Here is a 25739-nt window from a genome sequence, read left to right as displayed (position 1 = left end):
AAAACCATCGTTGAGCTGTGATTAATGGTGCTGATCAGAATGAACTCACACTTGGCGTACTGAAGACTTTTCCAGAGTGACATTTCCAAAACCATTTTTCTTTCTTTCTTTTTTTTTTTTTTTTACACAAATTAGGATTTCAAATGAGGACAAAGTTGTACATAGAAACAAAAGGGAAATGTGTTTTACTTGCATCCTGCAGGGACGCCTTACGTCCTTTCAGACACCTCATCTTGTACAGGAGTCACAAAAAAAAGATGCAATTAAAGTAAAAACGATGAATGTGTGAAGTCCTGAATGTTTTATCACACCCTCAGAAAAGATTGTTTTGCCACAAATAATAATACAAAAGATTATTATATTCATTTATTTTGGGGATTTTTGTCATTTGACCTAACAGTGATATTTTTACGATTTGTCGTGGATTAATAATTTTACACAATTTTAATATTTTTATACTTTTAAATATCAATGGGTATTATGCTTTTTTCAAGTTCTTAAGCTGATTTTGGTTTGAAAGAGCCTGCTGCCCCGATGTTTACACGAGAAGACAACATGCTAGATGTTGACACTCGGGCTATTTTTCAAATCTTCCGACATGACCACTGAGTGAACCCCCTGTAAAATACCGCTGAGCACAGGGTGTGCAGCCTTAACAGCAGTGGAAACCTTCATTAACAAACTGGTGACATTTGCGAGGTCCAGCGCTCTGGCAGGACTCAGAGAAAGATGGAGCTCCACAGCTGTTCCCAGGCCAGGCCTGGATGACAGCTCCATAAAAAGCCTGAGGCCTGCACTGTGCAGACAGACACACTGTAGGCTTGTGTTTTAGTCAAACCAAGACCGAAGCTCTGACAACCGGGTGACTCAAACGGTGGGAGGAGTTTAATTTGTCAGGTCATTTTTGCAAAATCTCAGCTTCTTGGAAAGGTAAAAAAAAGAAATAAATAAATCAAACTGATACTTTCAGTATAAGTCTGCAGTAAAGTGAAACAAAAGAGTGACCAATTTAAAAAAAATGTCCAAACACTTATCTTTCAGTGCTGTCATTGCAATTCAAAACTCAAGTGGAGCTTCTTGTTTCACTCTAAGGTTGTGAAAAAAAGAGAGAATCTTGCAGAAGTTACAAGGTCTCAAAACCACATAAATACAAAATTGGATGCCTTGACTTTTTGCATGTCATCATTCATCCAATATCTAATCTAAAATGCAGAAGTGTGTGAGAAAGTGAGCTGTTTCCATAGAAACCAAAAGGGTAAGTAACCACCAGATGGAGTTTTAGAAGAGGGAAAAACATGTCGGAATCAAAGAAATGAAAATTATTTAAATTATATCTAAAAAATCTGCTCCTACAAACTTTTTACAGAAATTGTTTATTCAATTATCTGTCAAATAATTTCTTAAGTTGTTTGGCTCCATTTATTAAGGTGGTTCATTAAATCGTATATTAGCAGAGACATAAAAAATGATTTTGGTTTTGAAGCGTTTCCATAAAAACTTTTGTTCACCTTTTCTTGTGTAAAAAAAACCTAAACAAAATATCCATAAAAAGTGATATATTCTTAATATGTAAAATTATCTAATTTTGTGAGTTCAAATCAGAGCATCATGCAAAATAGAACACGAGGTTTCCAGTCAGAATTTTAAAGAAAGAGAAATGTTTATTCTTCGTTATAAGAATAAAGATTCAGGTAGACATGTAAAGACATCTACAAAAGGAAAAAGAATACGCTGGAACCAGCAAGCTGTTATAATTATGAGAAATGAAATGAAAGTTTACGGAAAAATGAGCAGAAACTTTTGCTGTTTAACTGTTTTTATACACTAATAACTTTCTTAAAAAGCACAACAATAAACCCAAACGTAACCAGTACAACTCAAAATACATGTGACCTTTCTATGACTGTCATGTTTGAACACTGTGGCAAAAAGTATATTACTTTTCTTAGATTAGGTTGCCATGGTGGCACTATAAGATAATAGCTAATAACTCAATTCTCGCATACTTTTTAAAAGATTAATACATTTGCAGATGACAAAAATCCCAAAAACTTTTCCAGTAACATTTGTGATGTTTGTCAAAGAGCTGGATAACACATCGTGATACTGACCACACGATGGTGCCATTTGCAGCTGAAGTTCAGCTCTTACAGCTACATTTAAATTGTTTTTTTAAAGATAACAAGTAGATTTAGTGGTCTAAAATTATATTTACCTAAATTATAATACATTTATGTTATTTGTATCAAATCAAGAACAATCATTTGTAGTTTGCAATGATTGCCTTCCATGAGAGATGATGTAAAATGATTAAGGCACATTCATGCACGCCTAACTGTAAAGTAGAAAAAAAACAACTAAATCAAACTTCCTCTACCACTATTTTTCCTGGCTTCATGCAACTAATCAAAACGAACTTCAACTCTTTCTATGTATCTGTTTAAAAGCATTGGTTTTGTTGTTTATTTACTCCGTTTCCTTAGTGCCACTCTTGGTTTCTGGAGGTATTTTAGACTTTGAAACAATGGGTGGTCTTTGTCTCTTACTGGGCTGTCCAGACCTCCTGCCTCCACGCTGGCTCTTGGCCATCTCAGCCTGCAGATTGTGGCCGTTCAGACTGAGACCCTGCAGAGCTTCTAAAGCCTGGTCGGCAGCCTGGGGGTCAGTGTAATCCAGGAAGGCCCTGTGCTGAGCTCCCTGCCAGGTGAGTCTGAGCGGAGCAGCTTTCCTCTCTCGGAGCGCAGTTTTCAGCTCACTCACACGGAGCCCAGCAGGGATTCCTCCCAGGTACACTGTAGTTACACTGGGAGGAGATCTACTCTCAGTTGGGACATCACCCTCTTGTTTTACAATCTTAGTGCTTTTTCCCTTTGTTACATTGGCAGCTTCTCCCTCCCTCTCCCGTCTTCCTTCGCTTTCTTTCCTCACTCTGGCCGTTTGTTGTCTCGCCTTCTGTTCTGGCTCTGCTCTTCTCTCCCGTCTGCGTTCCCCCTCAGCATCCTGCTGCGTGTTTTGTCTCGGCCTCCGCTTGGGCTGCTGTTTTGGTTGATCAGTCTCCAGACCGGGTGAGGTCGCCCCCATGGTGACATCCTTCCCAGCCTGTTCCTCCAGAGCACGCAGCTTCTTCAGGATGGGGATCTTCTCCAGCTTTTCCTCGTCCAGCTGAAGGAGGATGACTTCATTTAGGTTTATGTTTTTCACAGCCGCATGCATAATAATTATCTTTACAGAAGCAGGATATGTCACTTCCCATGTGGTTAAAAATAACAACCGCTTTCTTGATTTGTTGGGTCTTCAAGTGTCCTGAGAGCCTTTGATGCAGACCAGCTCTGTAAAGGATATATGGGCCTATTGTTTGTACACTGGCCTGTTTGACCCGTCTTTCCCTTGCCCCTGCGTAGCCAAGGTGACTGGGCAGAGCGGCCTTTGATGATCAGACAAGTCCTTCCTGTCTGTGAGGTCAGTGGGTCCTGTTTACTTACATGCGTGTCTTAAGGAACCCAGAGGTTACAAACAATCTGTCTGCATGATAAGAATAATACCCCCATCATGTCTAATTAAAGACATCATTGGGAGGAAGTTCACGCACTTTCTTTCTGCCAGTTTCAACAAGTAAGAGACGACATGACGTCCAGACTCTCATTAAAGCCTTAACAAAAGGAGAATTTAGAAACTCAGATTCTCACTGCATAGAGCCAGCACTGTATGTATTCTATTAAACTAAACACATTAATCTGTGTTTAATAGTAAAAAAAAGTAAAAAAAAAAAACTAATATAATGTGAGAGTAATTCCATTAAATGCATTACATAGAATGTACATTGATCTGCCTAAGACAGGGGTCTGCCACAATTCTCCTTTTTAAAATGCTTTATTTATGTTTTTGTGACCATTAAGCCATTTATTTATGAAATGTCACTTTTAAATGTTTACAATAATTGAATTATAATAGTGCTATTTTATTTATGTATAATATATTTTATTCTTTTACTTTTAACAGCTGCGTATAAAAGTTCCTTTCAAAATAAAATACACCCCATGTCAAATAACATTTTTCGGCTACAGAAGATTTAATTGAATTTAAAAAGTCAAATCAAACAGCGTTTTCTATCATTATGACTCCTTTTCGCCTTATACCATCAAATATGACCATATTGGTGAAGAAATCATTTTTTTTATTAATGAATGAAATGTAATCAAGTATTTTAAGAACTTTGCTCCTAAACAGCAACTATACTTAAGCACTGTTGTGCAGAGGAATATAAAATATGGGCTTTAAGAATAATCTAAAAATAAACCACCACAAAACTTAATAAACTAAAACAATTTACCAAAATCACAAAGTCAACATTTATTCAAGTTATTTGCATTGTTTCTTTAAAAACAAAGAGCAAGAATAGAGAAATGAAAGAGCAGCATGCAGCTCTGGAGCTTTAGGTTACAGACTCCTGGTCTAAGGCAAAATGTTAACTGAATCAACCTATAGCATTATAAAATCATTTCAATGTGAAATAAATCTATTATAATTTACATAGGAAAATACCGTTTGGATTAAGGTATGGTAGGTTTAGTTTATTACAACATAAAAACGACCATGTACCATCACTGTGGATAACACACATGATGGCAGCAAAAAATTATCAACTTTATGAAACTAAAATGTGAATCAATTTGCCATTAATTCTTGTTTACTTGTTTGTTTGTACATATTTAATTTACACTTGATTATCTTGCAAGAAATACAAGGATTCTGGAAAACTTCACCAACACTGTTCAGTAGCAGGTATTTATGTCTGAGTCAGACTGGTGGAAGTTTTGGCTAAAGATGTCCTGGATCAATTTTAGATCAGTGAATCGGATCGTTCAAAATGAGCTAATATCAACTGTAAATCATATCGGCAACCACAATTTATAATACTAATCGAATTGTTGTTAAAATGATGTTAAATTAGCTCAATTGATGGAGCAGATATTCGAATAGTGATCAGATGTTCAATAATGTTTCATTGTTTTTCTCAAATAACTCTCAAATAATAAGAGGTGATACAATACAGAGAAAAAACGATGCAACTACAGTCATATTTTGGGAGCAAACACAGACACTTCATTCCAAACTCTGTAGATCCAATTTTCAATTAATGTTGGAACACGAAGTTCAACTTTTCAGCTAAATTACTTTTTGTTTTGTAGTGTCATAACAAAAAGAAAAGGAAAAAAAATCACTTGAATGTACCTTGGTCCAGATGATTCCCTGTGGTTTTGGTAGCTTGCAGTGAGTTTCAATGACTCTGGTGGGTGTGAGTATGAAGTCAACAGTCAGATCATGACTGCCCATGAGCTCCTCTGGAATATCAACCACCTAAACATGGAACACAAATAACTTGGATTAGTTCAACAGATATTTAGGCATCACTCATAATATGACTGTATTCAGCGAATGCAACTCCAAAAAAGTTAATTTTCTTGATGCAGAAAGTTCCAAGTAAGACAACTCGCCTGGCTGTCGTGGACTACAGTCACAACCACGGTGTTCTCATCCACGGCTCCCATTGAAACCATCATGGCATACTCCATGTCTGCAAAGCCTTCCCCCTTTCCGATCCGGAAGCCTGGAGGTTCCGAGAATATTTCAAATGCAGAATTAGGTGTTTGTGTTCAAGTTCTGTCTATATTTTAGGTATATGGCAATGTGAGGCAGAATAGTCCAATTAAAGTCGCACTCGGATCATCTTTTGATCATCTTAATTTTCTTTATAAATATGTCTTCCATCATCAAAAAAAGGCCACGAGAACATGATAAAAAGACAAAAATCCTTATTTTTCATTGGAGAGGGTCTATAAGTAAGTAAATGCAAATCAATTAGGAGGATAAGTCAATTTAAAAAAATAATTTTTTGAGTTAGTCTCACTGTAAAGTTCAAAGGCTTTATATACAAAGAAACACATGTATTTATTTGACTGAAAATGCATTATTGACATGCTAAAATATGAAATGAGTATTAAGTCTTTGCTGCTTTCACTGAACTGAAACATTATGGTGAGGGGGTGAATGCTGTACCGACAAACCTTTCTCTGAGACGGCAACAGAACCAACCACCACCAAATCTACCTTCACCTTAGCATCCAGGCCAACAGGCACACTGAAGTCCCTCACTCCCTGAAGAAAAATGTACAAAAAGAAGAAGGAAATTAGCTATCACTAAATCTGAAGTAGTATAATAAATAAAAATTGTGGTGGTTTTGTAGACATTTACACCTGGGATGAGGAGCATACACGCAGCTGCTCTTTGCTGGCACCCTGTGGAGGGGTGATCCTGTTGAAGAGGCCGGTGCGAAGACGAGGAGTTGGAACCAATAACGTTTTGTGTGCCTGAGAAATTAATAACAATTAGCTGAATATAATGAGAACATGGCAGAAAGTTGACACTGAAATAGATGCATTCAGTGGAAGCTTCAAAAATTCAGAAGATGCTAATTGACTTTGTAGCCTCACTCACGGAGGAAGAAAATGTCAGAAATTCTGTTTATCCTAAAATTATTAATTATGATTACATATTGTATTTTCTCCAAAACCCTCTGGAGCATTTATTGTCCACTAAGAGAGCAGTGCTACCTGCAGCACTGCCAGCCGTGCGCCCTCAAGAGGTTTGTCGGGATCCACCTTCACCTCAGCTGACTGGGAGAAGACTGCCAGCTCTGTGAGTTTGGCACAGCTAGCAAAAGCACCCTGAAGAGGAAAAGAGCATCATTGCATAAAAATACACTTTAGACCAACTTACTTCCAGAGTAACAAAGCGGGCCTGCTGCTGGGGTCTGTCTGGGTTTACTTTGACTGTCTGGCTGGACTTGAATTGCTGCAGCTCTGCCAGTCGATTGCATGCTTGAATTGCGCCCTGGCCAATAAGTTAAAAATAAAATGATAAAAAGCAAAATGCAAATCCTAAAAAAGCATTTGTTAAAATTTTCAGCAGTTATTTAGCAACTTTACTAATGCAGGGATAAACATAAATAATGGCTACTTTTGATTTAATTTCAATTCTCTAGTTATAGCAAAGCAAAATGCAAAGCTAAATATCTAAACAAAAAATGTAAAAAATTGACAATTCATTTAAAATCTAAATGTTGATGCAACAATGCAAAAACATTTAAAACAATTATTATTTTATTAGGAACACAATCAAATGTTTTAACATTTGACCAAAACGTGTCCCAATTTAGCGGACATAACTATATATTTGAACTTAAATATGAACTAAAATGAATTTTATTTTATATATAACCCTTTAGCTTTAATTGTGTTTTAGTTATAGTGAAAACAAAATTTAAAGCCTAAAAGTTTATGTTTGTCTTATCAAATGTGATTGTAATAAGCTACAATGTTAAATGAGTTGCTTATTTAAAAAGTAAATGCAATATATTTTTAGATCATCATGAATACAAAAATAACTAAAATATAGCAGTAGAAAATGTAGCAAAACAAGTCCCAAAGCGTTTATTTTAATGTAGCAGAGGGTTTTACAATGTTAACTTTTCTAAATATAAGTATAATCGTGTACGTTTTAAGCAGGACGTTGCTAAATGTTGTGCTTTAACCTGCCTTGAAGTTTGGGATTCTGTTGTGGACAGGTCTTGGAAAGTTGGCCAAGTTCTTCTCTTCTATGTAGTCCCACACTTTCTGACGTATGTCCCATTTCGACGCCCCTGGAGGGTGGAGGAGACAGCTTTACGCAACGCTAACAACATTCCCATTCACAATCGGACTTTTCTTGGCAAACCTCACCGCACCTGAGTTTATTTTTATGACAGGCTCCATTGAGATACGAGCTGGTTGCTTCTGCGACACTTTTGAGTGCGCTCCACGCTGCAAATCCCTCCACGTGAGCACTAACACGAACAAACAGCTGCCTGTCGTTTGTTTATCACCACTACGGTGGCTCAGAAGGACATTTGTGGCGAGAGGCGAATTCGATTCTAACTTTTACACGATTACATGGATATTCAAAATTTTTTAATAAATTTAACAGCTTATAATTTGTCATATTTAAACTCGTGAACTACTTGTATTCAGTAAATTGTAACAACTAAATCTGGATGATTAAATTATAATATGACAAGTAATAAAAGTTGAATCATCTATGCTAATTGGATTACTCCAATGAATTTATAACCCTTTTTAATGATCTATTTTCATTTTTACATGTATTTGTATTTTTCAGTGTCTTCTTATTATGCAAATGATTAGTCACATACATCATAATGTACTGGTCTTTGTGTGACCTTGTTGGACTTATTTAGTATGGGATCCATGAATATTCTAGTCAAACTTTATTTATTTAGCACTTTTCATACAACAGTAATGCAAAGTGCTTTACAGACCTAAAACAATTAAAACTTAAATTATATGAAACACACGGAATGTCCTCAACCCTCCTGACTTCCTGCATCCAATGAAACCTGAAAGCATGCTTAAATAAAACGTTTCAATTTTTTGTTATTAGTTTACTTAAAGAGAACCGCCGAGATTTAAGGAAGCAATCTCTTTATGCATGTTTCACAGGAATTGAAGTTGACACTGTCTGGAATCTAATGCAAGGAGATGGAGAAAAAAACTGATCAATCAATCATAAACACAGCATGCATCCGACTTTGGTTTCATACTTGATGTTTACAATTTCTATACATTTTTTTAAACATTTATAACAATAAAAAATCGTATTTAAAAAAAAAAATACTTAGAAATATTTTATGCAGCAAAAGTTACACATGATCCTTGGTTTTTAAATAAAATCACAAGTTTGAAAGTTTCAGGATATCAGAACAGACTTCAAAATTCAATCCAAATATCTTTCACATAACTTCTCTGATTAGCCTAATTTATACCTCAGTCAGTTCTTCAAAAGTAATGCATGTTTCTAGTTTCATTAAATTTCTTATTCTTGCCAAATATTAAAATATGTAGTTTTATCAATTCATCTTATTGGGTTTAACATGAGTTGTAACAAAGTGGTGAAGTAGGACTCACCAAGTGATTATGTCTAAAGACTTGTTTGATAATTTTAAAGTAAAGACTTGGCATGCACCAGGCCATTAAAATACCAAGAAAACCCTGTATATTATTTAAAGCCAACCAGGTTCCAGAAAAGGTAAGACACACAAAATACACAGAACATGGTATTAATAAAGAATCAAATGTAGATAGATATTTGGTGAGATAAGAAATATTAAAAAAAGTTGTAAGGATCACAAGGGAGGATTAATCTTCCAGTAAGAGTGATGCCACATTCTCAACCAAAGCCAACTGCAATGAACCTGGTACCCACATACAAATGTACAAAACACAAATTACAGGTGGCCTTTATACATTGAAAGATAATTACAAGAGAACAATCCATCAATGAGTTGCTTTTTAGTGCTTTAAAAACTCTACTACAAGTGAAAATCACAAATGAAAAACTCCTGCGATTCTCTAAGTTAACCAGCAGAGGGCGACATTTACCAACCTTCTGTCATGAGAGCACAGCCGCTCCTGCTGCCTTTATGGAGGCAGATAGGGTGTTTTTTATTTAGTCTTGCTTCCTTCTTATACACCGTGTTTCTTAATATCTATCAAAGAATAATTTTTGTTTGTGTTATTATTTGACGCCATTAAATTGACAGTCTGGTTTCAGCAGTACACACCCAAGCTCACATTCATCAGGATTGCTCCCCTCCTACCATGAACATACATGCACACCCAGCTTCCTCTTCCAGCAGCTACTCGCATCCCTCCCTGACATCCCCCCGCCCTCTCTCTCTCTCTGTCTCAGTTTGGGCAGGCAGCCAGCTCAGCCTCCCTCCCCTCCCTCTGCCTTTCTCTTTGCTCTGGATCTCTCTCTGTGCGCGTTTCAAGCCAAGCCTCACAATGCTGGCTTTACTGAACCAAGAGGATCAGAAATCCACTGCGATGTCACTGCTCTCATTCCTCCCAGCCTGTGGTGGCCTCTGCCTGTGAGGCGGGGGTCGGACAGCTCCTCCACCGGCAGAGCAGGACAGGTGGACTGTCAGACAGGACAAGCCCCACATCACCTGTCCGGACTCTTGGAGCTGCAGCGGACAAAACCAGAGCGGAGTCCTTCTCCTTCTACTTGTGTCCTTGCTGGTGTGGTGAACAGCAGCCTCCTCTCAGCTGCATGGAGGCACAGGGAGGGGCAGGGAGCCCAGGTAAGAGCCATTTTCTGTCCTTTCTCACCCTCAGCTGTCCTCTCATAAGACCCTCATTAAAAAGAGAGTCTTGTTCAGAGGGATTTGAGCTCTGCCTTTAACTTCTTTAGCAAAGACATTATGACTTTAATTTACCATTTTCTTAACACCAAAGAACTCCTATAGAAAATCAATTACAGTCAGTGTAGTTTCCTTTGGTTTTCAAGTTTAGTTTCATCAGTATTCATAGGAGCTCCCAGTGAAACAAAAGCTTAAAATTACAAATGTTTTCTATAAGAAGCACATGTGGTGTCAAAGTATTTAAACATCTTAAGTAGATTTTTAAAAAATAAGTTTTGCTTTGTTTTTATGGTTAGATGTCATAATAGTACTAAAAACCTGAGCTCCCACATCATCCATGAGAAATATTAAAGTTGAGTGATTCAATTAAGGAAGGACGAATAAATGTTCACCAGGTCACGTTTTGACCCTTTGAGGTCAATCTCTGTCTGCCACCAGTTACTGTGGCTATTTCTCCAATTGGCATTTGAATTCCAGTGCTTTGCACCTTTAATCATCGCTCTACAATCTTGACTTTAAGCTGACGGAGACAAACTTCAAACAAATTAAAAAAAAGAAGAAATTGGGTACTTATTATTTCTATGATGGATATGAGAGTCACTGAGTGATTATTATTTGTGCTTTGACAGTCACATGTGCCGACATAAACTTAAGAAAGGCCATGTCTGCAACAGTTACTCCTAAACTACTAAAAAACTATTGTGCCAAGCTATCCAGTAACTTGGATTTTAAAAATAATTCAGAAACCATGTCCTTTTTTTAAATGACAAATATGACGTCACAGATTCCAGAAGTAAAAACTTAATATGTAAAAAAAAATTACTAAGACTATTTATGAATCCACTGTATTTTTGGATGGTTTATAATAAATACATTAAAATATTATTTTTTTCACATGTAAAATCATTCAAGTGCAATGCATTGTGGTCTATATTTGCCAGTCTACTGAGCATCAATGCACACTGGTTTTATGCAGAGAATTCTGGGAAATTTCAAGGACACTGGATTTTGGATTTATAGATTTGGACAGATCTAGAAAATGTTAGTTCAAACCAGGGGGAGACTTACCATTAGGGCAAAGGTAGGCGATTGCCTGGGTTCCTGAACACTCATCACAATCACTGAAATAGCTTAAGATTGATCATGTGAAAGTGTGTTATTTTCTCCCCCGTCCTCTTGCACTGATGGAACAATCCAGTCAGCAGCATTTAGCCAGCAGAAAATTCAGTTTTCCCAGATTGGGCAGTTTTGATTCCAACTTTCCGGATAAAAATTGCTTTGGGTAGATGAACATAATTGTGCCGAGTTTGGGATCGGTTCAGCAACTTTTCCTTATTGTTCCTTATTGAAATATGCTTCAACCAGAGAAGTGTTGTCAGGAGAGGCAGGAGAAGCAGTGCCTTACCTGCCATCATGAGATGTATAACCTACCAATAATAAAATAAACTAACTAATCTGTTCCATAAATCCAATATTACTAATTATTTCATTTTTATCCTCAAATTTGCTGTATTTTGCATATTTCCTGTTTAATTACAGCACAGGCTGTGAGGTCTGACTTATGGCAGTTTTTAAATTATTTCAGTTTTAAATGCTCATCCAAACATTTGATTCTTGACATTGATTTTGTCAACAAGTGAGGATTGAAGTTAAAAAAAAGAAAAAAAAAACACACAGCAGAAGGCTCCATTTTATTTCCCAAACTGCTAAGTCTGCCACTGATCCGAACACAGCCAAAAACTGAGAGCCATAACCTGATCTTTACAAATGGATCAGAAGTCATCACACTAAAACTCAGCGATCGCCCACAACAACAAACCAAGGATTTAGAGAGAAAAGTGTTCTAAGGGACACCACACATCTGATAACTCCAGTAAATTACGTGTATTTTTTAAGCTGACAAGGTACAGTAATTAATATTTATATAGTTATATACTAATCAATACTGAATTGAGTCCAGAGGTTGGATCATTGATTTTCTTTTAGCAGATGAAGTTTTAGCCAAAGAAGTTCATCTTTTCCTTGACATGCCTCAACTATATGAACTGCAGTGTTACAGGGAGTCATGCTAGTTTCTTTTATACTTGATTTTAGAATATCTTTATAATTAATCTGAATGATACTCACTTTGTTGCAATAACCAAACAGTCCATCATCGTCTCCTCCTCTCCTTATCTGTTGGTGTCAGATTGTAAGTCGTGATTTATTTGCTAGCAGACACATCCTAAAAGTGCAAATGGAAACATCATGTGTTAGGCAGCCATGTCAAAGACGTACTCTCTCAGTATTTGCTCTGGCTCCTTCACGGGCAGCTCAGCAGGTGCTGAACCGATCGGGCATCTGTGTAAATATGCCCTCTGTTTCATGCAGATGATGCTGGGATTTTCTTTTCTGAGTTATTTGTCCTTGACTCACACCCTGAAAGCGTGAGACGTCTTCCTTTAGATCTCACCATTAAGTGTAAGTATCTAACTTAAAGAAAATGACTTAGGAAATACACAACATTTTGGTTTTTGTGGAGCTGTACAAGATGCCTGGATGGAAGCACTGATTGTTGGTCGCAATGTTTGCTGAAGACTGCATCAAGAAAGGAAACCGACATTGCAGGATGAAATATTTAACAAACATTTCATTAAAAAAAAAAAAACAAGTGTTTAAAGTGTTTTTGTCTTCCTGCTGGTTTAAGGTCGGCAGTGACTGTGTTCTTGACAGAGAGAATTAGAATGGAACCTGTTCTGCTTTCATCTCAGCTTGTCGTCTGTGTCTCAGAAAGTCATCTATCCTGAAGAATACTGCATGCTGCAATGGCATCAGCCATCTGGTGATGCCCACCATAAATGTGCTGCTCACTCCCACACTTTTGCTGTTTAACCTAAACACTCATTTCTACTTTCTTGTATTGCTCTTCTTTTTTTCTGCAAAAATCTCAATTTTTCTCAACTGTTAATGAAGCTGAAAGCTGTTTTTGTACATATTTTTGCTTAATTTCCTCTCTGCCTGCATCCCACTTTGCTTTTCAGCTGTGTCAGGCAGTTGTCACTTAACCTTGATCAAGTTTAACCAGTTCAGAGTGTCTGCGCACTGCCGCGAGACAAAACTAGCTATTTAAAGCTCCTTCTATTTTTAGCTTCTGTGAAATATTTGAAAAAAAAGTGTCAGTAATATATTTGTGCTTGAATGAAAATCAGCAGTTTATTACCTCATGTACGCAAAACATTTTTATATCAGGAAAAAGGAGTTTCTATGCTGTCTGTAGAAACTCTTCCTTCACCTTGACGATCGTGGATAAACTCTCTTGATGATGGTTAAAACCATAATCCTCTGATTCCAGTTTCAGTCTCAGAATAAAACTGCAGTGATTTACTTTTTCTCCGTTTACTGAGACATGGAGATCTTGAAAGGGGCCACTTCCATAGGGACAACAATGTTTCCTCACCTAAGCAGTTTTTTTTCCATGTCTTTATATAGAGAGGATGCACTTCCTAAAGAACTACTCTTTTCTTTGTAAAAAAAAAAAACAAGCTCAGTTCTGTTTAACTTCTTTGGAATTTGATGTTTCTCTTCATTTGGGTGATGTTACTTTTATGTAGTGGCCTAAAACAATGTTAAATATCTGTTGGGTGAAGATTTTATTGATTACATCAGTAAAATGTTTTTTTTTCTCATCCTAATTTGCACTTACTGCTTACACAGATTAGTTTTTTTTGTAGCCTTTAAAAAAAGCATGCCTCTCAATTTTAATAAAACACAAGAAAATAACCTCAAGAGAATCATATAAATAAAACAAAGGTTATTGTGGATTTAACTGAGAGTATTAGAACATTTCTGAAATTAATTTGCTTCATCTTTTTTTCAATTTTGAAATGATTAACTTGTTATTTCTATCGTGTTATGGGTCAGTTTGGACTCATCCATATTTTCTTGAACAACATGCAAAAATACATTAAAATTTAATTCAGACACACTGGAGTACAAACAAGCAACAAAACAAACAAATCAACCAACAGAAATCACTAATATCTTCCAAAAGTCCGAAAGCTGAATCAGAGAAAAGTCTTTGTGTGTCTTTTCTTTTTTACATTAATATTTAATAAATGAGCGTCTCCTGAAGCTCACCTGACTGGAGAGGAGGTAGCTGACAGTGTACTGACTGAAATCCACTAATGATTTTAAGTTTAGCTCTAATTATTGCTTTGTGAAGTTAAAACTGACATCTGAAATCACGGTTTCTGACAAAATTAAAATACCTTGATGAAATAAATTAATTTTAAGAGACTCTTTCATGCAGTTAAAAACTAGAACGGTCAGTGCTAACCATAACACGGATTGAATTAATCATTACATTTTGGACTTTGTACTTATAATATGACTGGATAAAAAAATTAATAGTCCCTGAGAAATCCTCTGATAATCATTAATCTGATCACAGTGAACTGTATTCTGATCCACTGAGATTCACTTCAAAAGCATGTCTGTGTTTAAGGTGATCCATCCCTGAAGTGAAATAGGAATTTTAACAAAAAAGTTAGAAAAGCAAGCAAAGCTTTTTTGAGTCTTTAATTGTTTTTATTTTCAATACAAGATTTGAAACATTAATTTTGTTTTTCTGACGTTACAGTTTTAGAGCCATCACTAGTATTTCCTCATCTCTGTCCTGTTTGTGTGTGTGATGACAGAGCCCAACAAAGACATCCAGAAGCTGCTGAAGCCGTCCAGCTCCGGTGACCTGTCCAGGGACCTGTTCCAACACCAGCTGGGGGAGGAAGAGGGAAGCCTGTCGGGCCACACTGCTAACATGCTGCACATCACAGAGAAGAGACGTAAGGACTAAACAGAATATATGAAGATTGTGGAGATGCTCAAATTCTTATTAAAAGTAATAAACAGGATTAATGAGGGACACATTTGCTTAAAAGACAAAAGTATTGTGATATTTTGTATTTTAGATTCAGCTTTCATTGACTTCCTTATGTTATTAATGAACACAAATCATCCAGATTCGTTTTCAGGTCTTTTTACACAAATAACCACTTCCTGCTTTGGCATTCTGGTCATTCAGCTCTGCTGCTCCACAGCGTTGACTGAAAGGACTCGTTGTGCATCAGCTCTTTGCAGATACCATGAGCAGCTAGTGAAGCACAGAGACAAATATAAAGTTGATTTCAAAGAATTCATGACGGGGGACTGTGGTTAAACTGACTATATCTTTAGTTTAATATCGGAGGCGGTTCACAGCAATCTAAAGCACTCACATTTTAATTAAAAACAAACACACTTTAGAAATGAAATTACTTTTAAATTTCAAAAATGACCTCATTGGTAAAAAGTGGGCAAAAAGAGGGTGTAAAAATGCAGAACGAACGAGTTACATATCTTGAAGGGGCAGAAGCTTCTCATTAAAAATGCATGGAGAACCCTCACAAGAGCATCTTTGCTGGGAGAAAAGGCCAGTTCCAAACAACAAAGGCAGACATGGAATTCTAAGAAAAGCTGATTTTCAAAAACGTCATCATATTTTCAACCAAATCTTTAGAGGCTTCACGTTAAACATTAATAGGCGACAAATTATTGCATTATGAATGTAAAAGAAATGAATTATCAAAGAAACCACTTAAGGGACATTCTTTATTTTTAATAATTATCCATTAAATGTACTTTATTTGAGTAAAATGTTCCTATAAACGTTTTACTCATTAAGAGGTATGCTGCACTGATACCATAGACCCTTTTTAATCATTCAGGGTGGATGTACAAGTCCCTATGCAGCTTTGTTCCAAAAAAATGTGGACTCTTCTTCTCTAATCTCCTCACTTCATTCATCGTCTCAGCTCTACGGGCTGATATGTTGCTAATTTAGACGAGGGAGGGTATCAGCCGTCTGTATGTCCACTGCAACAGAAGCTTCTTTAAAAGCTTTGATCGGGACTCCAGTAAAGCCCCGGAGCTCCCCCAAATTGCTTTTGATATGGAAGCAGTTGTTTCAGAGCGTCTGCCGGGGAATGAAAATGTCCTGATCAATAATTTAAAGAGCGTGGGCGTGGGGGAGGCAAACATGAGTCTGAGGTAGGGTGTTTAAGAAAAGGCTCGTCCTGAAACGGGAAACAAATTGGAGAAAACGCTCAGAAAGAAGATTCTTTAGAATCTGTAGTTTGGCATTTGGCTGCCTCTGGATAAAGTGACCTCATCTCCCATTATTCTGCTTTCCATCGTTTTATCCTCCATCATTTCCTCCATGTTTCAGAGCCAGTTACACCAAAAATGTATACTCTCAGGCTTTGAAAAATGAAGTCATTTGATCATTTCGGGCGTCCTTGCTTGAGTGTTTTTTTTGTATATTTGACACTTTGACGAAGCACCGCCTCAGCACAATGAACAGCCGCCTTTAAATCAATATGTGGCGTGTTGGAGGGGGATGAAGAAAGAATTAAGTGCTGCATACAGAGAGCAGCAGGAGGGCACGCTCTGCCTCTTCGACTGAGAACTGGATAATAATAGTTTACAACCTCTCATAAAACCCATTCTGTCTACAGAGGGTCTCTGAAGACCCAGCGATGCGTTTCCGTCACACTTGAAATTGTTTTTACAGAAAAAGAAAGTTATTTTCTTGTCTCCTTTTATGTTGGTAGTTGTGTTTAATATCAGTTCCTTCACACTTTAGATTTCAGCTGCTTTGTAAAATCATGCACAGTGATGCACGCTTGAGGTTTTTTTGCTGCTGAAGATTCAGAAGCTTCTGTGCTAACAGGTGCAGCACACTTGGGGGCAGAAATAAGACCGCAGCACATAAATATGAGTCTATTTTCACCTCCTCTTTGCTTTCGCTTAAGTTCTTCAGACACCATGTGTGACAACTAACAGTAAACACTCAAACTGACCAACCGTGGGTGAACACACACATCAACAGAGTGGATGGGAAGATTTCTCCCAGGAGGAGCAGCAGACGAATGATCAAAGTTTGTATTGATTTAATGATATCAAGAATCAGATTTAATCTGGCTGCAGTCGTCTGACGGCAGCTGTTGGCAGCTCATGCCCTCACACCTTTAGAGCAGCTTAGTGTCAGCATGCCTCCCTCCTCTTCTGAAGCCTCTCTCAGACCGTTTCCTATCTGTGCCAGCAGAACCGCTGAGCAGCGTGTCATCTTTAGAGGTGCACTTTGACCTTCTGGATCTGACGGAGCTGACTGACATGTCGGACCAGGAACTGGCTGAAGTCTTTGCTGATTCTGATGAGGAGAACCACAATGAGCCCCCAGCAGGTAAAAGATATGCGGAACCCATTTTGATTTTGATGTTTAAAATAGAACATTTTGGAGTTTTTGTTTAAAAACTTTGACTTTTATTCTCATTTTAGCGTCAGTTTGATTTGATGTCCCAAAGGAGCAAACACAAACTGGATTCAGGTGGTGGTGGAATGATTGGAAGAATGCCCAACTCAAAAAACACACATGAACATCAGAAAAATGACAAATATTTCAACATTCTGCTTCTAAACAGAGGTTGATGTATTTGTAGTGCACCATATATAGTGAGATACCAAAATTACTAGGAAAAAAATATTAACAAGGATTGTCAACTTGATTTTTTTTCCCCAGTTTGGTGGACCAGATTAAATAGTTTGGTTGTAGTTTGCTCACCCCATGAGGTACACAAAATATGAATGGATATACAATAATACAGTTTTAAAAAGTAGAAAAACTGATAACACTTTTGAAGAGGGGCTATAAAACACTCAATATAACGTTGACAAAGATATTTAATACATTCATTAAGCTTGTAAGCAGTTTATTAATATGACCATTGTAGACAATGGTTTCACTTTAGATGTTAATAAAGCATACTTAATAAACCTTATCTATCTTGTTGTGCTTAAAAATGTCCTAGTAATAACCTATAAACTCCTTAATAATGTTTATAATGTGGTAATAAAGCTTGTTAAGAAATCTTAGTATAAATGTTACTGAAATATTCTTTTAAAGTGCAAAAAGATGTAGATTTCTACAAAGAAACAATGTGCATTCTCTCTTTTTTTAGATGCAAATCTCTCCTTTTATCGTCTCTCTGTTTCCAGTGAACACTCTGTGTCATGAAATGGTTTATTGGAACAGAATTGTAGTTCCTGTTACAGACTGCAGCTGCAAAGACACTTAACAAAATAAAAGCTCACTCAGTGTCTTCGTTTTAAAGCCAAGACGTTCATCAACATTCCCACAACTGAAATTTACTGTCTCAATTTTTTCTGCTTTTGTTCTTTTTGACTAGTGAAAACTGTGAAAATTTGACTTTAATTTACAGCTTTTAGCAGCTTTAGCTCTTAGCAGAGGAAACCTGTGAACACAACATACAGTATTATCACCTCATTTGCACATGCAGCTGTTAAACAGCAGAATCCACCAGCCTCTGGTTTCTGAAGAGCATCAGTCTGACAATTGGCTTGTTCACTCTCCAAAGAAGGACAGAAAATAAGACGTGTTGCTTTGCAGCTGCACTCTGTAACACCCACTGGCTTTGTTTCTGTTTGCTGTGTGATGCTGAGCAGCAACACCGGCGACCATCACATTCTTTCAGCTGCTGACAGAAACAGTGTCATGGTCGGGGGGGGGACGACCAGGAAAACATTTAGCTGAACTTCACAGTGAGACTCGTAAACTAAAGGAAGCTTTATGTCAAACGAGAAAAATCAGCTTTTCTTTAAATAAAAACATAAACAAATGTGAATTAATATAAATGATAATTTAACTGCTGAACTTTGGTTTGCTGCTGTGACAAAGCTGTTATTGTTTAAAGTTTAAACTACGTGGTCAAAAAAAAAAAAATCAATTACTTAAACTTGGCAGGACTGTAGTCTTTCGTCGTATCCTGAGGTAATAGTCAACTCAAACACATGTTCTCAACCTCTCATAAGGCATATTTTTAAAGCAGCAGTCTAATGATGAACTCTGCTGATAAGCAGCTGCTGTTTTTTTAAGTGATTTGGAAAGATTTGCAAGTTTTTTCAAAGGAAATGAAAGCCTTATCATTGTATATTATTTGATTTCTTGTGGCAGATAAAGAACATTTCACTGTATAATTAGCGATGAAGGTATCGTCCACCATTTCAGGTGACAACTCTGCAACACTAAAAGTGTGTGTGTGACAATAGATCACACCTTTTAGTTTCAGCCTCCCATCTGCTGCTGCTCCCTGAAAGCTACAGGAAGTCCTGTTCTCAGATGTGCTGCTTTTATTGTTCAACACTCGAGAGCATTAGAGCGGCAATGCAATATACTGATGAGAAACTACACATTCACACCAATTTAATTATAATTCTATTTTAGATGCAATGTTGGCTGAAATAAAAACATCTCCAGCCACAGAGGACAAGAAAAACTGTTGCACAACTTACATTTTTCAACATTTATTTTGCTTAACAATATTTTTTTCTGATTTTATAATTTATAAGATAAGACTTTTTCTTTTCAGATTAAATAATTTTACTTTGAATAAAATTTGCACTCAAGATCAAACCTTTTTTGATTCAGCATAAACTTATTGTATGGAAAATAGTTTCAAAGACAATGAGGAATTAAACAAGAGTTGGGATTAACAATATTAAAAAGGCAGAGATAGAGCAGTCAGTCTCTTATCAAAAAATCGCAGGTTTGATTCCTGCCTTGCCCACCGAGTGTCCTTGGGCGAGACACTGAACCCAGTGTTCATCTGGTGGTTATAGGTTGGCGCCAGTTTTCAGCAGTGGAGCTGCCATGTATAAATGGGATTGTGACTTTGGGCCTATATATATATATATATATATATATATATATATATATATATATATATATATATATATATATATAAGTACATGCAATTTACTTTTTACAATGTGTGAAGTGCTTTTAACCCTGAAAGTTATCAAATGTTTTCACATCTTGTGTGAAAAAAGAATGATTTGCCAGTGTATTTATTCCCTATTACTGTTTTTCTAGGCATGTAATTGTATTTTTTTCTAAAATAAAGCTAAGTTAACATGTTATATGATGGCAAACACAATCACAAAAAAGCAGCAAGCCTTAATGAAATACGACAAAGGTTCTTTATCATGAATCCTGGGGTGACTTTAATATAATTGATTATTTTTAGACTTTAATTTGCATTGTAAATCTTGATAAGGTGACATTGGACTGTTATATTCCGAGGAAATCTGCATGTAGGGGTTGACACAGCGGCTAAACAGCCTTGAGGAACAGAAGACGAGGGGGGGTGACAGAGTTCAAGCTAAATAAAGAGTTTTAAATAATTGATTTTCCTCTTCTTGAAACACATTATTCTCCCTCCATCGGTGCTCAAACCATTACAACAATCCAATGTCCCTCAATCGTTTCTTCTAACTTTTTTTTTTTTAATTATCATTTCATTTGGATCTTCTGAAACCAGAATTCAGGGGACTAAAATCCCCCAGGAAGTGGTAAAACAAGTGTTTCTTTCTAGAGCAGCTCAGGACTCTGATAAAAGGCTGATGAGGTTCAGTTGGTTTGCTCTTTGTTTCCCTCTCAAATGAACTTGATGAACCATAAAGCGTACACACGTCCCTGAAACCCACCACAATTACAGCTTTGTTGTCAGGAAACAGTATTGTCATTGTCAGCGGTGACTCTGCCATCAACATGTGGTTCTGCTCTTTCGATTTGTTTCATTTGCTTTCAGTAAATAAAGTGATGACGAAAATTCCCACAGTTCCCAAACATCAAGGATACGATCAGATATTTTCTCCAGTCATCTGCTCCATGATGTCAGACTTGCTTTGCTCCTAAAGGCTGCAGCACGTTGGTGTTAAAGATCTCACCACAAACGCAACTGCAGCCCCGTGTCAAAGCAGGTGTTTCCTTTCTGCTGTCAGTGGCACAGTAGTTTCACTGATGTCACTGCTTGAGATTTAATTAGTGTTGAATGGACCTTTGGGTTTCATCCTTTAAAGAGTACAGCGACAGCTGCTTGCCGTCTCCTGCCATCTGACGGTATTTCTCCTCTGAGGGCACAGGGCTGTCTGTAAATGCTTCACTGACTTTAGAAGGTCGAATTACATCCAAACTCGCTGTTTTTTTAAGTTCAGTCTGGCTCTTTATGGCTTAGGTTTACGTGTAATAATTTAGCCAGCATTTTCTCTACAGAAGACAAATAGATCAGCTGTAATGTTTAAAGACTTACTATAATGAAAATTGTGTTTATGGTGTTTTTAATGTGTTCATGAATATTTCTTCATTATGGAAAAAGATTGTGGCAGTGACACAATCTGCAGAAAACAAGCTCCTTTCTCTGCTCCATTCTGATGCATCCATGGTCAAGAAGATCCATGAACGTCTTTGTTTTCCTCATCCAAGCTGACATCAAGCTCCAATATTGTTCAACATTTTTGTTGCATTGAGGTGTGAAGGTGTAAACAAAGGGATTATGGGAAAAAACGTAGGGGCTTACTCTGTGCAACAGTTCTGCCCACAACTTAGAGGCAAGTTCCTAGAAATGTCCTAGAAAACAACACAGGTTTCTTGATTTTGCCTAAAAATTAACATTAAAATGGCAGACTTAAAAATAGATCAAAAGATGGTTGGAGTGTGTCACCATAAACACGAGCCGAAAAAGCCATTGATCACATCTGTTCTTACCTTTGTGCCATAATTTCAATTCTTAGCTACTTTGAACTGAGCCTAAAAAGTAGGGGTATATATATCGCTGAATCATTCAACAATATATCACAATATTTTGTTTGATAATACTTATATCAATTTAAAATGCTGTTAAGAGGATATCTCATTATTTTTACCAATACACACCTGACTAAAAAGCCTAATAAGACTCAAAAAATGTCAGTTTTTTACAACTTTTAGATAAATATTTTACTTTGAAACATTTCTTACATTTATAGTAAAAATGTGTTCAACTCTTGCTGAGATCTGAATGTGGTAACTTTAAAAAAAATTCTCAAGATGAACCATGTTCATGGCAATGATTAATGAGAGAGTTTTTACTTAAGTTGTGGTAGCAGCAGTGGATGCAGTTTATTTTTACTGATAGAAAAAAGCCCTGTAGGCTTTGTGTGAATATCCTAAAGATTACTCTCAGATCTGGAAGGTTTTTAACTTTGAGGATTTCACTATAAAACAAGAAATATGGCCACATCTGAAAGAAACATTTTACATTTATAGAAGCCTGTGCTTCACACTTTTGCTTAAACTGTGTATATCTGTGCAGAAAATACAATGTTATTCAGCTAACACATGATGATCTCATTTATTCTGCTTGCATTTACCACAGGGTCATATTACAAAAGCATACAAAACATTGAAAGCTAATTTTGGACAACCGATCAGGAAACGATGGTTGCGGCGCTGCAGTGTGCCGTAACACTTTAACCAAAGAGAAAAATGTTCGTATTAGCATGTGAAACATGTTAAAGAAGCAATGCTAAAACAAGTCAAAGTGTGGTTCAATTCTATCGACTTCCTGCTCTTCTGGCACAGTAAAACTCCTTTATTAGATTTGTTCCATCCAGTCAAATATTTATGTAATTAGGCTGTGACAACCTTGAAACAGCATGATCTGGCAGCTTTATTTTTTTATTTTTTTGAGGGTTTTTTTTTCACAAATTTGGGGAAATTTGTGCTTTGATAGCACAGCAACACAAATCATGAAAGGTCTCTGCAGAGATCATTAGGTTTTTATAAAGCTTGATCTGTGTGTTCCCAGTTATTTTTTGACTTCATCTAACCAAAAATATAAATATATAAATATTATATAACAAATGTAAACCGGCTCCCTTAACTTTACACACATGCATACATGCACAGACAGAATGTAGCACCACAGTAAACACATCAGCAGGTGTCCACAGCACATGCTGCTGCAGATTCCTTCCTGTTGTTGAGGAGATTCCTCTCATTAAAATCCAGCGGATGTTATTAATCATCCAAGATCAATGTTTGTCCTCTCCTAACCTTTTCCTCTGGTGTTTTTATACATCGGAGAACACGACTGTGGGGTGCACAGCGTGGTGCTTTCCTTAAAAACCAAGCATTAGGCTGATATGAGCGGTGACAGCAGCTGTCTACTGCTTCTGAGCTGCTTTGTTCTCATCAGAGTGGGCTCAACACTGCCACCAAGTGGTTAATTAGGGAAACGTTGCGTTCAAATTACAAGGGACTTTTATTATACATGTAAAAAGCAGTTTATTTGTAGGGTGTGATTTAAAACAAAGCTATGATATGGACTTCATGAAATTAAGCTTATTTATTCTACAATAAATATCTTACAATCTTTTAAGAAACAAATTCTAATCACTAAGACATATTTTCTCAAACTAAGATTATTTTTCAAATGAGAAACTTTCTTTATAAGATTATCTTTCTTGCAAGACAGAAATTAAGGCAGAGCAGAGATTTACAAACCAATGTGAATGTTCGTGTCAGTGCCAAACCGGGTTTCTTGAAACTCAAGTCTCTAGTTTTCAAAGGTTTTAGATTAAATGCCTTAACATTATCATTCTTGAAGACTGTTCACACGTATGTCTGCTAAATAAATACATGCTAAACATTAAAAAAATGTTTTAGGACATTTTTCCTTCATTTATTTAAAAATATTTTGTTTAAAATGTTTTAGTATTCTGACTTCGTGTGAACATGTGGTTAAAGATTGTTTGGAGTCATCTAGTTCGAGAAAATATGACCCATAAAGTAATGAGATATTTTTATTTTCAATTACATAAGTGATTCTCTGAAATTACTATTTAGTGTGGATCTGATTCTACCAAACCCTGCCAGGATTCCTGTTTACCAAAAACCATTGTGTGTCTGGTTCCGATAGGTTCCCACCAGCATGCACAGCCCAGGGGGGGCTACCTGCGCTCCCCATCCTGGACTCGCTGCAGCAAAGTCGAGCCTTCGCGAGAGAGAAAGCACCACAGTGACTCAGACACCACAGAGACCTTAATGAAGCTGGAAAGGCCAAAGCAACAGTGACGTCCAACTTCAAACAACCAGACCACAGAGAGAGGAAACCCAGAGCCAAACACACAGACTGACCAAGAGGCCTCCGTCTGCCAGCGTGCATTCATGGTGCTGGAGGGTGAACTCTGGACACTGACTCTGCTCTGAAGATGTTGAGATGCAGTCTGTCTGTTTCTTTCTTTATAACACACATACACATTGCAATCAAAGTGTGTTTTTTATGCAATGAGTTTGAATGCACTCCAGGCACCAAGACAATTTGCTTTAATTATTTTTGATGACAGACAGGGTATGAAGTCAACAACGTGACAGCACCTTACAACCCGTCAGGGTGGTTCAGCATCCACAGCCTTCAAAGTGACATTCAGAGAGCAGAAATCACCGGAAATATCCCAGTGATGCTTCTGGAGACTGAATGTGTTGCTGGTAAATGTGGCCGTCTCCTGATGCCCCGAGGCAGGGTGACCTGAGCAGACGTGTGAGTTCCAGGCTGCAAGTCCAAATGCCTCATTTCAAAACACTGCATTTATTTCACTGATCTGTATCCAGGGCACAACAGAATTATTGGCATTTGCGCACAGTTTTTTTTATTTCAATTTTACTCAGATATAAAAAATGTTTTCCTCCAATTTTCAGTGTTATTATGAAAATGACACACTTTGTGTAGATGTGAAACGGCATGCAGAAAGGTAGTTCTAGAAAAGAGGAAACATTACTTCAGGTGGATTCATGTGGATGCCAAAACTAAATAAAGTGCCAACAATTTTGAAACTATTCAGTTCTGCTCTGATGCAATATTTCCTATCCATGTCAGCATCAAAATAACAGATTGCCACGAGTTTAACTGGACTTTACCAGGAGTGCCAACGATTCTGAATGCTGTGATGGAGTGGATCAAAAGTGACCATAAAATGGAAAATCGTGAAATAAAAAGTGTGTTGTGTTGTAAGATGTCACTGTTGATATTTTAGCAGCATACCCTGCAGCACAAATCTTTACAGTTAGACTTATAGTATTCATAGCTTAACCAATATTGCCATTTACAGTAAAAAAATTTAAACACTTAGATGTGGGAGAACATATGGATGTTGCACAATTGATTTTATCTTTAGAAGTTAATGACAGATAACATCCTTTAGTGCACAAAATGATTTACCTTGAAAATGTTTTTTTCTAGGGCCGGGAATTGATTTAAAAAAAAGAACTACCGTATTTTTTCGCACCGGAGTATAAGTCGCAGGGGCCAAAAAATGCATAATGAAGAAGAAAAAACCATACATAAGTCGCACTGGAGTATAAGTCGCATTTTTTTCAAGTAATTTATTTTACAAACTGGTTGAAAAAAACGATATTACATCATCCTGGAAGGTAAGTTATAACATTCATAAGTGAATAGAAAACAGGCTGAATATGTGTCAACACATATTCACATATTAGCATCATGAAAAAAACGAAAAGGTGTAGCATTTATATAACATAACAGTTTTATTTAACTATAGTCTCAA

At 36.8% G+C, this 25739-nt stretch overlaps 2 protein-coding genes across 4 annotated transcripts; one reads left to right on the top strand and one right to left on the bottom strand.

Annotated features, from left to right (window-relative positions):
- Window positions 1-1641: 1641 nt before the first annotated feature.
- Window positions 1642-7938, bottom strand: mthfsd (methenyltetrahydrofolate synthetase domain containing). 3 transcript variants are annotated; one of them, XM_024295951.2, is made up of 9 exons: window positions 7785-7938; window positions 7597-7700; window positions 6827-6892; window positions 6613-6726; window positions 6256-6369; window positions 6066-6156; window positions 5496-5608; window positions 5233-5358; window positions 1642-3162 (listed from the first exon to the last, which is right to left on the bottom strand). In XM_024295951.2, exons 1-9 carry the CDS (start codon window positions 7810-7812, stop codon window positions 2467-2469), a joined length of 1452 nt encoding a protein of 483 aa, XP_024151719.1. In that variant the 5' UTR covers window positions 7813-7938; the 3' UTR covers window positions 1642-2466. The 3 variants fall into 3 exon arrangements, with proteins under 3 accessions (XP_024151719.1, XP_024151721.1, XP_024151720.1); XM_024295953.2 differs by lacking the exon at window positions 6613-6726 and having other exon boundaries at window positions 6779-6892; XM_024295952.2 differs by lacking the exon at window positions 6827-6892.
- A 1632-nt stretch (window positions 7939-9570) lies between these two features.
- On the top strand, window positions 9571-25183 carry dbndd1 (dysbindin domain containing 1). The gene is made up of 4 exons (XM_024296350.2): window positions 9571-10199; window positions 14936-15079; window positions 17380-17517; window positions 24092-25183. The coding sequence occupies exons 1-4, from the start codon at window positions 10169-10171 to the stop codon at window positions 24244-24246; spliced, it is 468 nt and encodes a 155-aa protein (XP_024152118.1). The 5' UTR covers window positions 9571-10168; the 3' UTR covers window positions 24247-25183.
- Window positions 25184-25739: the final 556 nt, after the last annotated feature.

Source organism: Oryzias melastigma, linkage group LG3 (genome assembly GCF_002922805.2).
Source record: "Oryzias melastigma strain HK-1 linkage group LG3, ASM292280v2, whole genome shotgun sequence".
NCBI lineage: Eukaryota > Metazoa > Chordata > Actinopteri > Beloniformes > Adrianichthyidae > Oryzias > Oryzias melastigma.
This window is presented reverse-complemented; position numbering and strand designations above follow the sequence as displayed.

Bases quoted from the DNA above. Each gene is read 5' to 3' on its own strand.
- mthfsd (XM_024295951.2), bottom strand. From the start codon at position 7,812: ATGGAGCCTGTCATAAAAATAAACTCAG. The intron at 6,727-6,826 runs GTAAACCCAGAC...TTTCCTCTTCAG, and splicing joins AGTCCAGCCAGACAGTCAAA to GGTGCTTTTGCTAGCTGTGC. The intron at 5,609-6,065 runs GTTTGTCGGTAC...CGGAACCTCCAG, and splicing joins TGTTGCCGTCTCAGAGAAAG to GCTTCCGGATCGGAAAGGGG.
- dbndd1 (XM_024296350.2), top strand. From the start codon at position 10,169: ATGGAGGCACAGGGAGGGGCAGGGAGCCCAG. The intron at 15,080-17,379 runs GTAAGGACTAAA...CTGTGCCAGCAG, and splicing joins GCACATCACAGAGAAGAGAC to AACCGCTGAGCAGCGTGTCA. The intron at 17,518-24,091 runs GTAAAAGATATG...TGGTTCCGATAG, and splicing joins CCACAATGAGCCCCCAGCAG to GTTCCCACCAGCATGCACAG.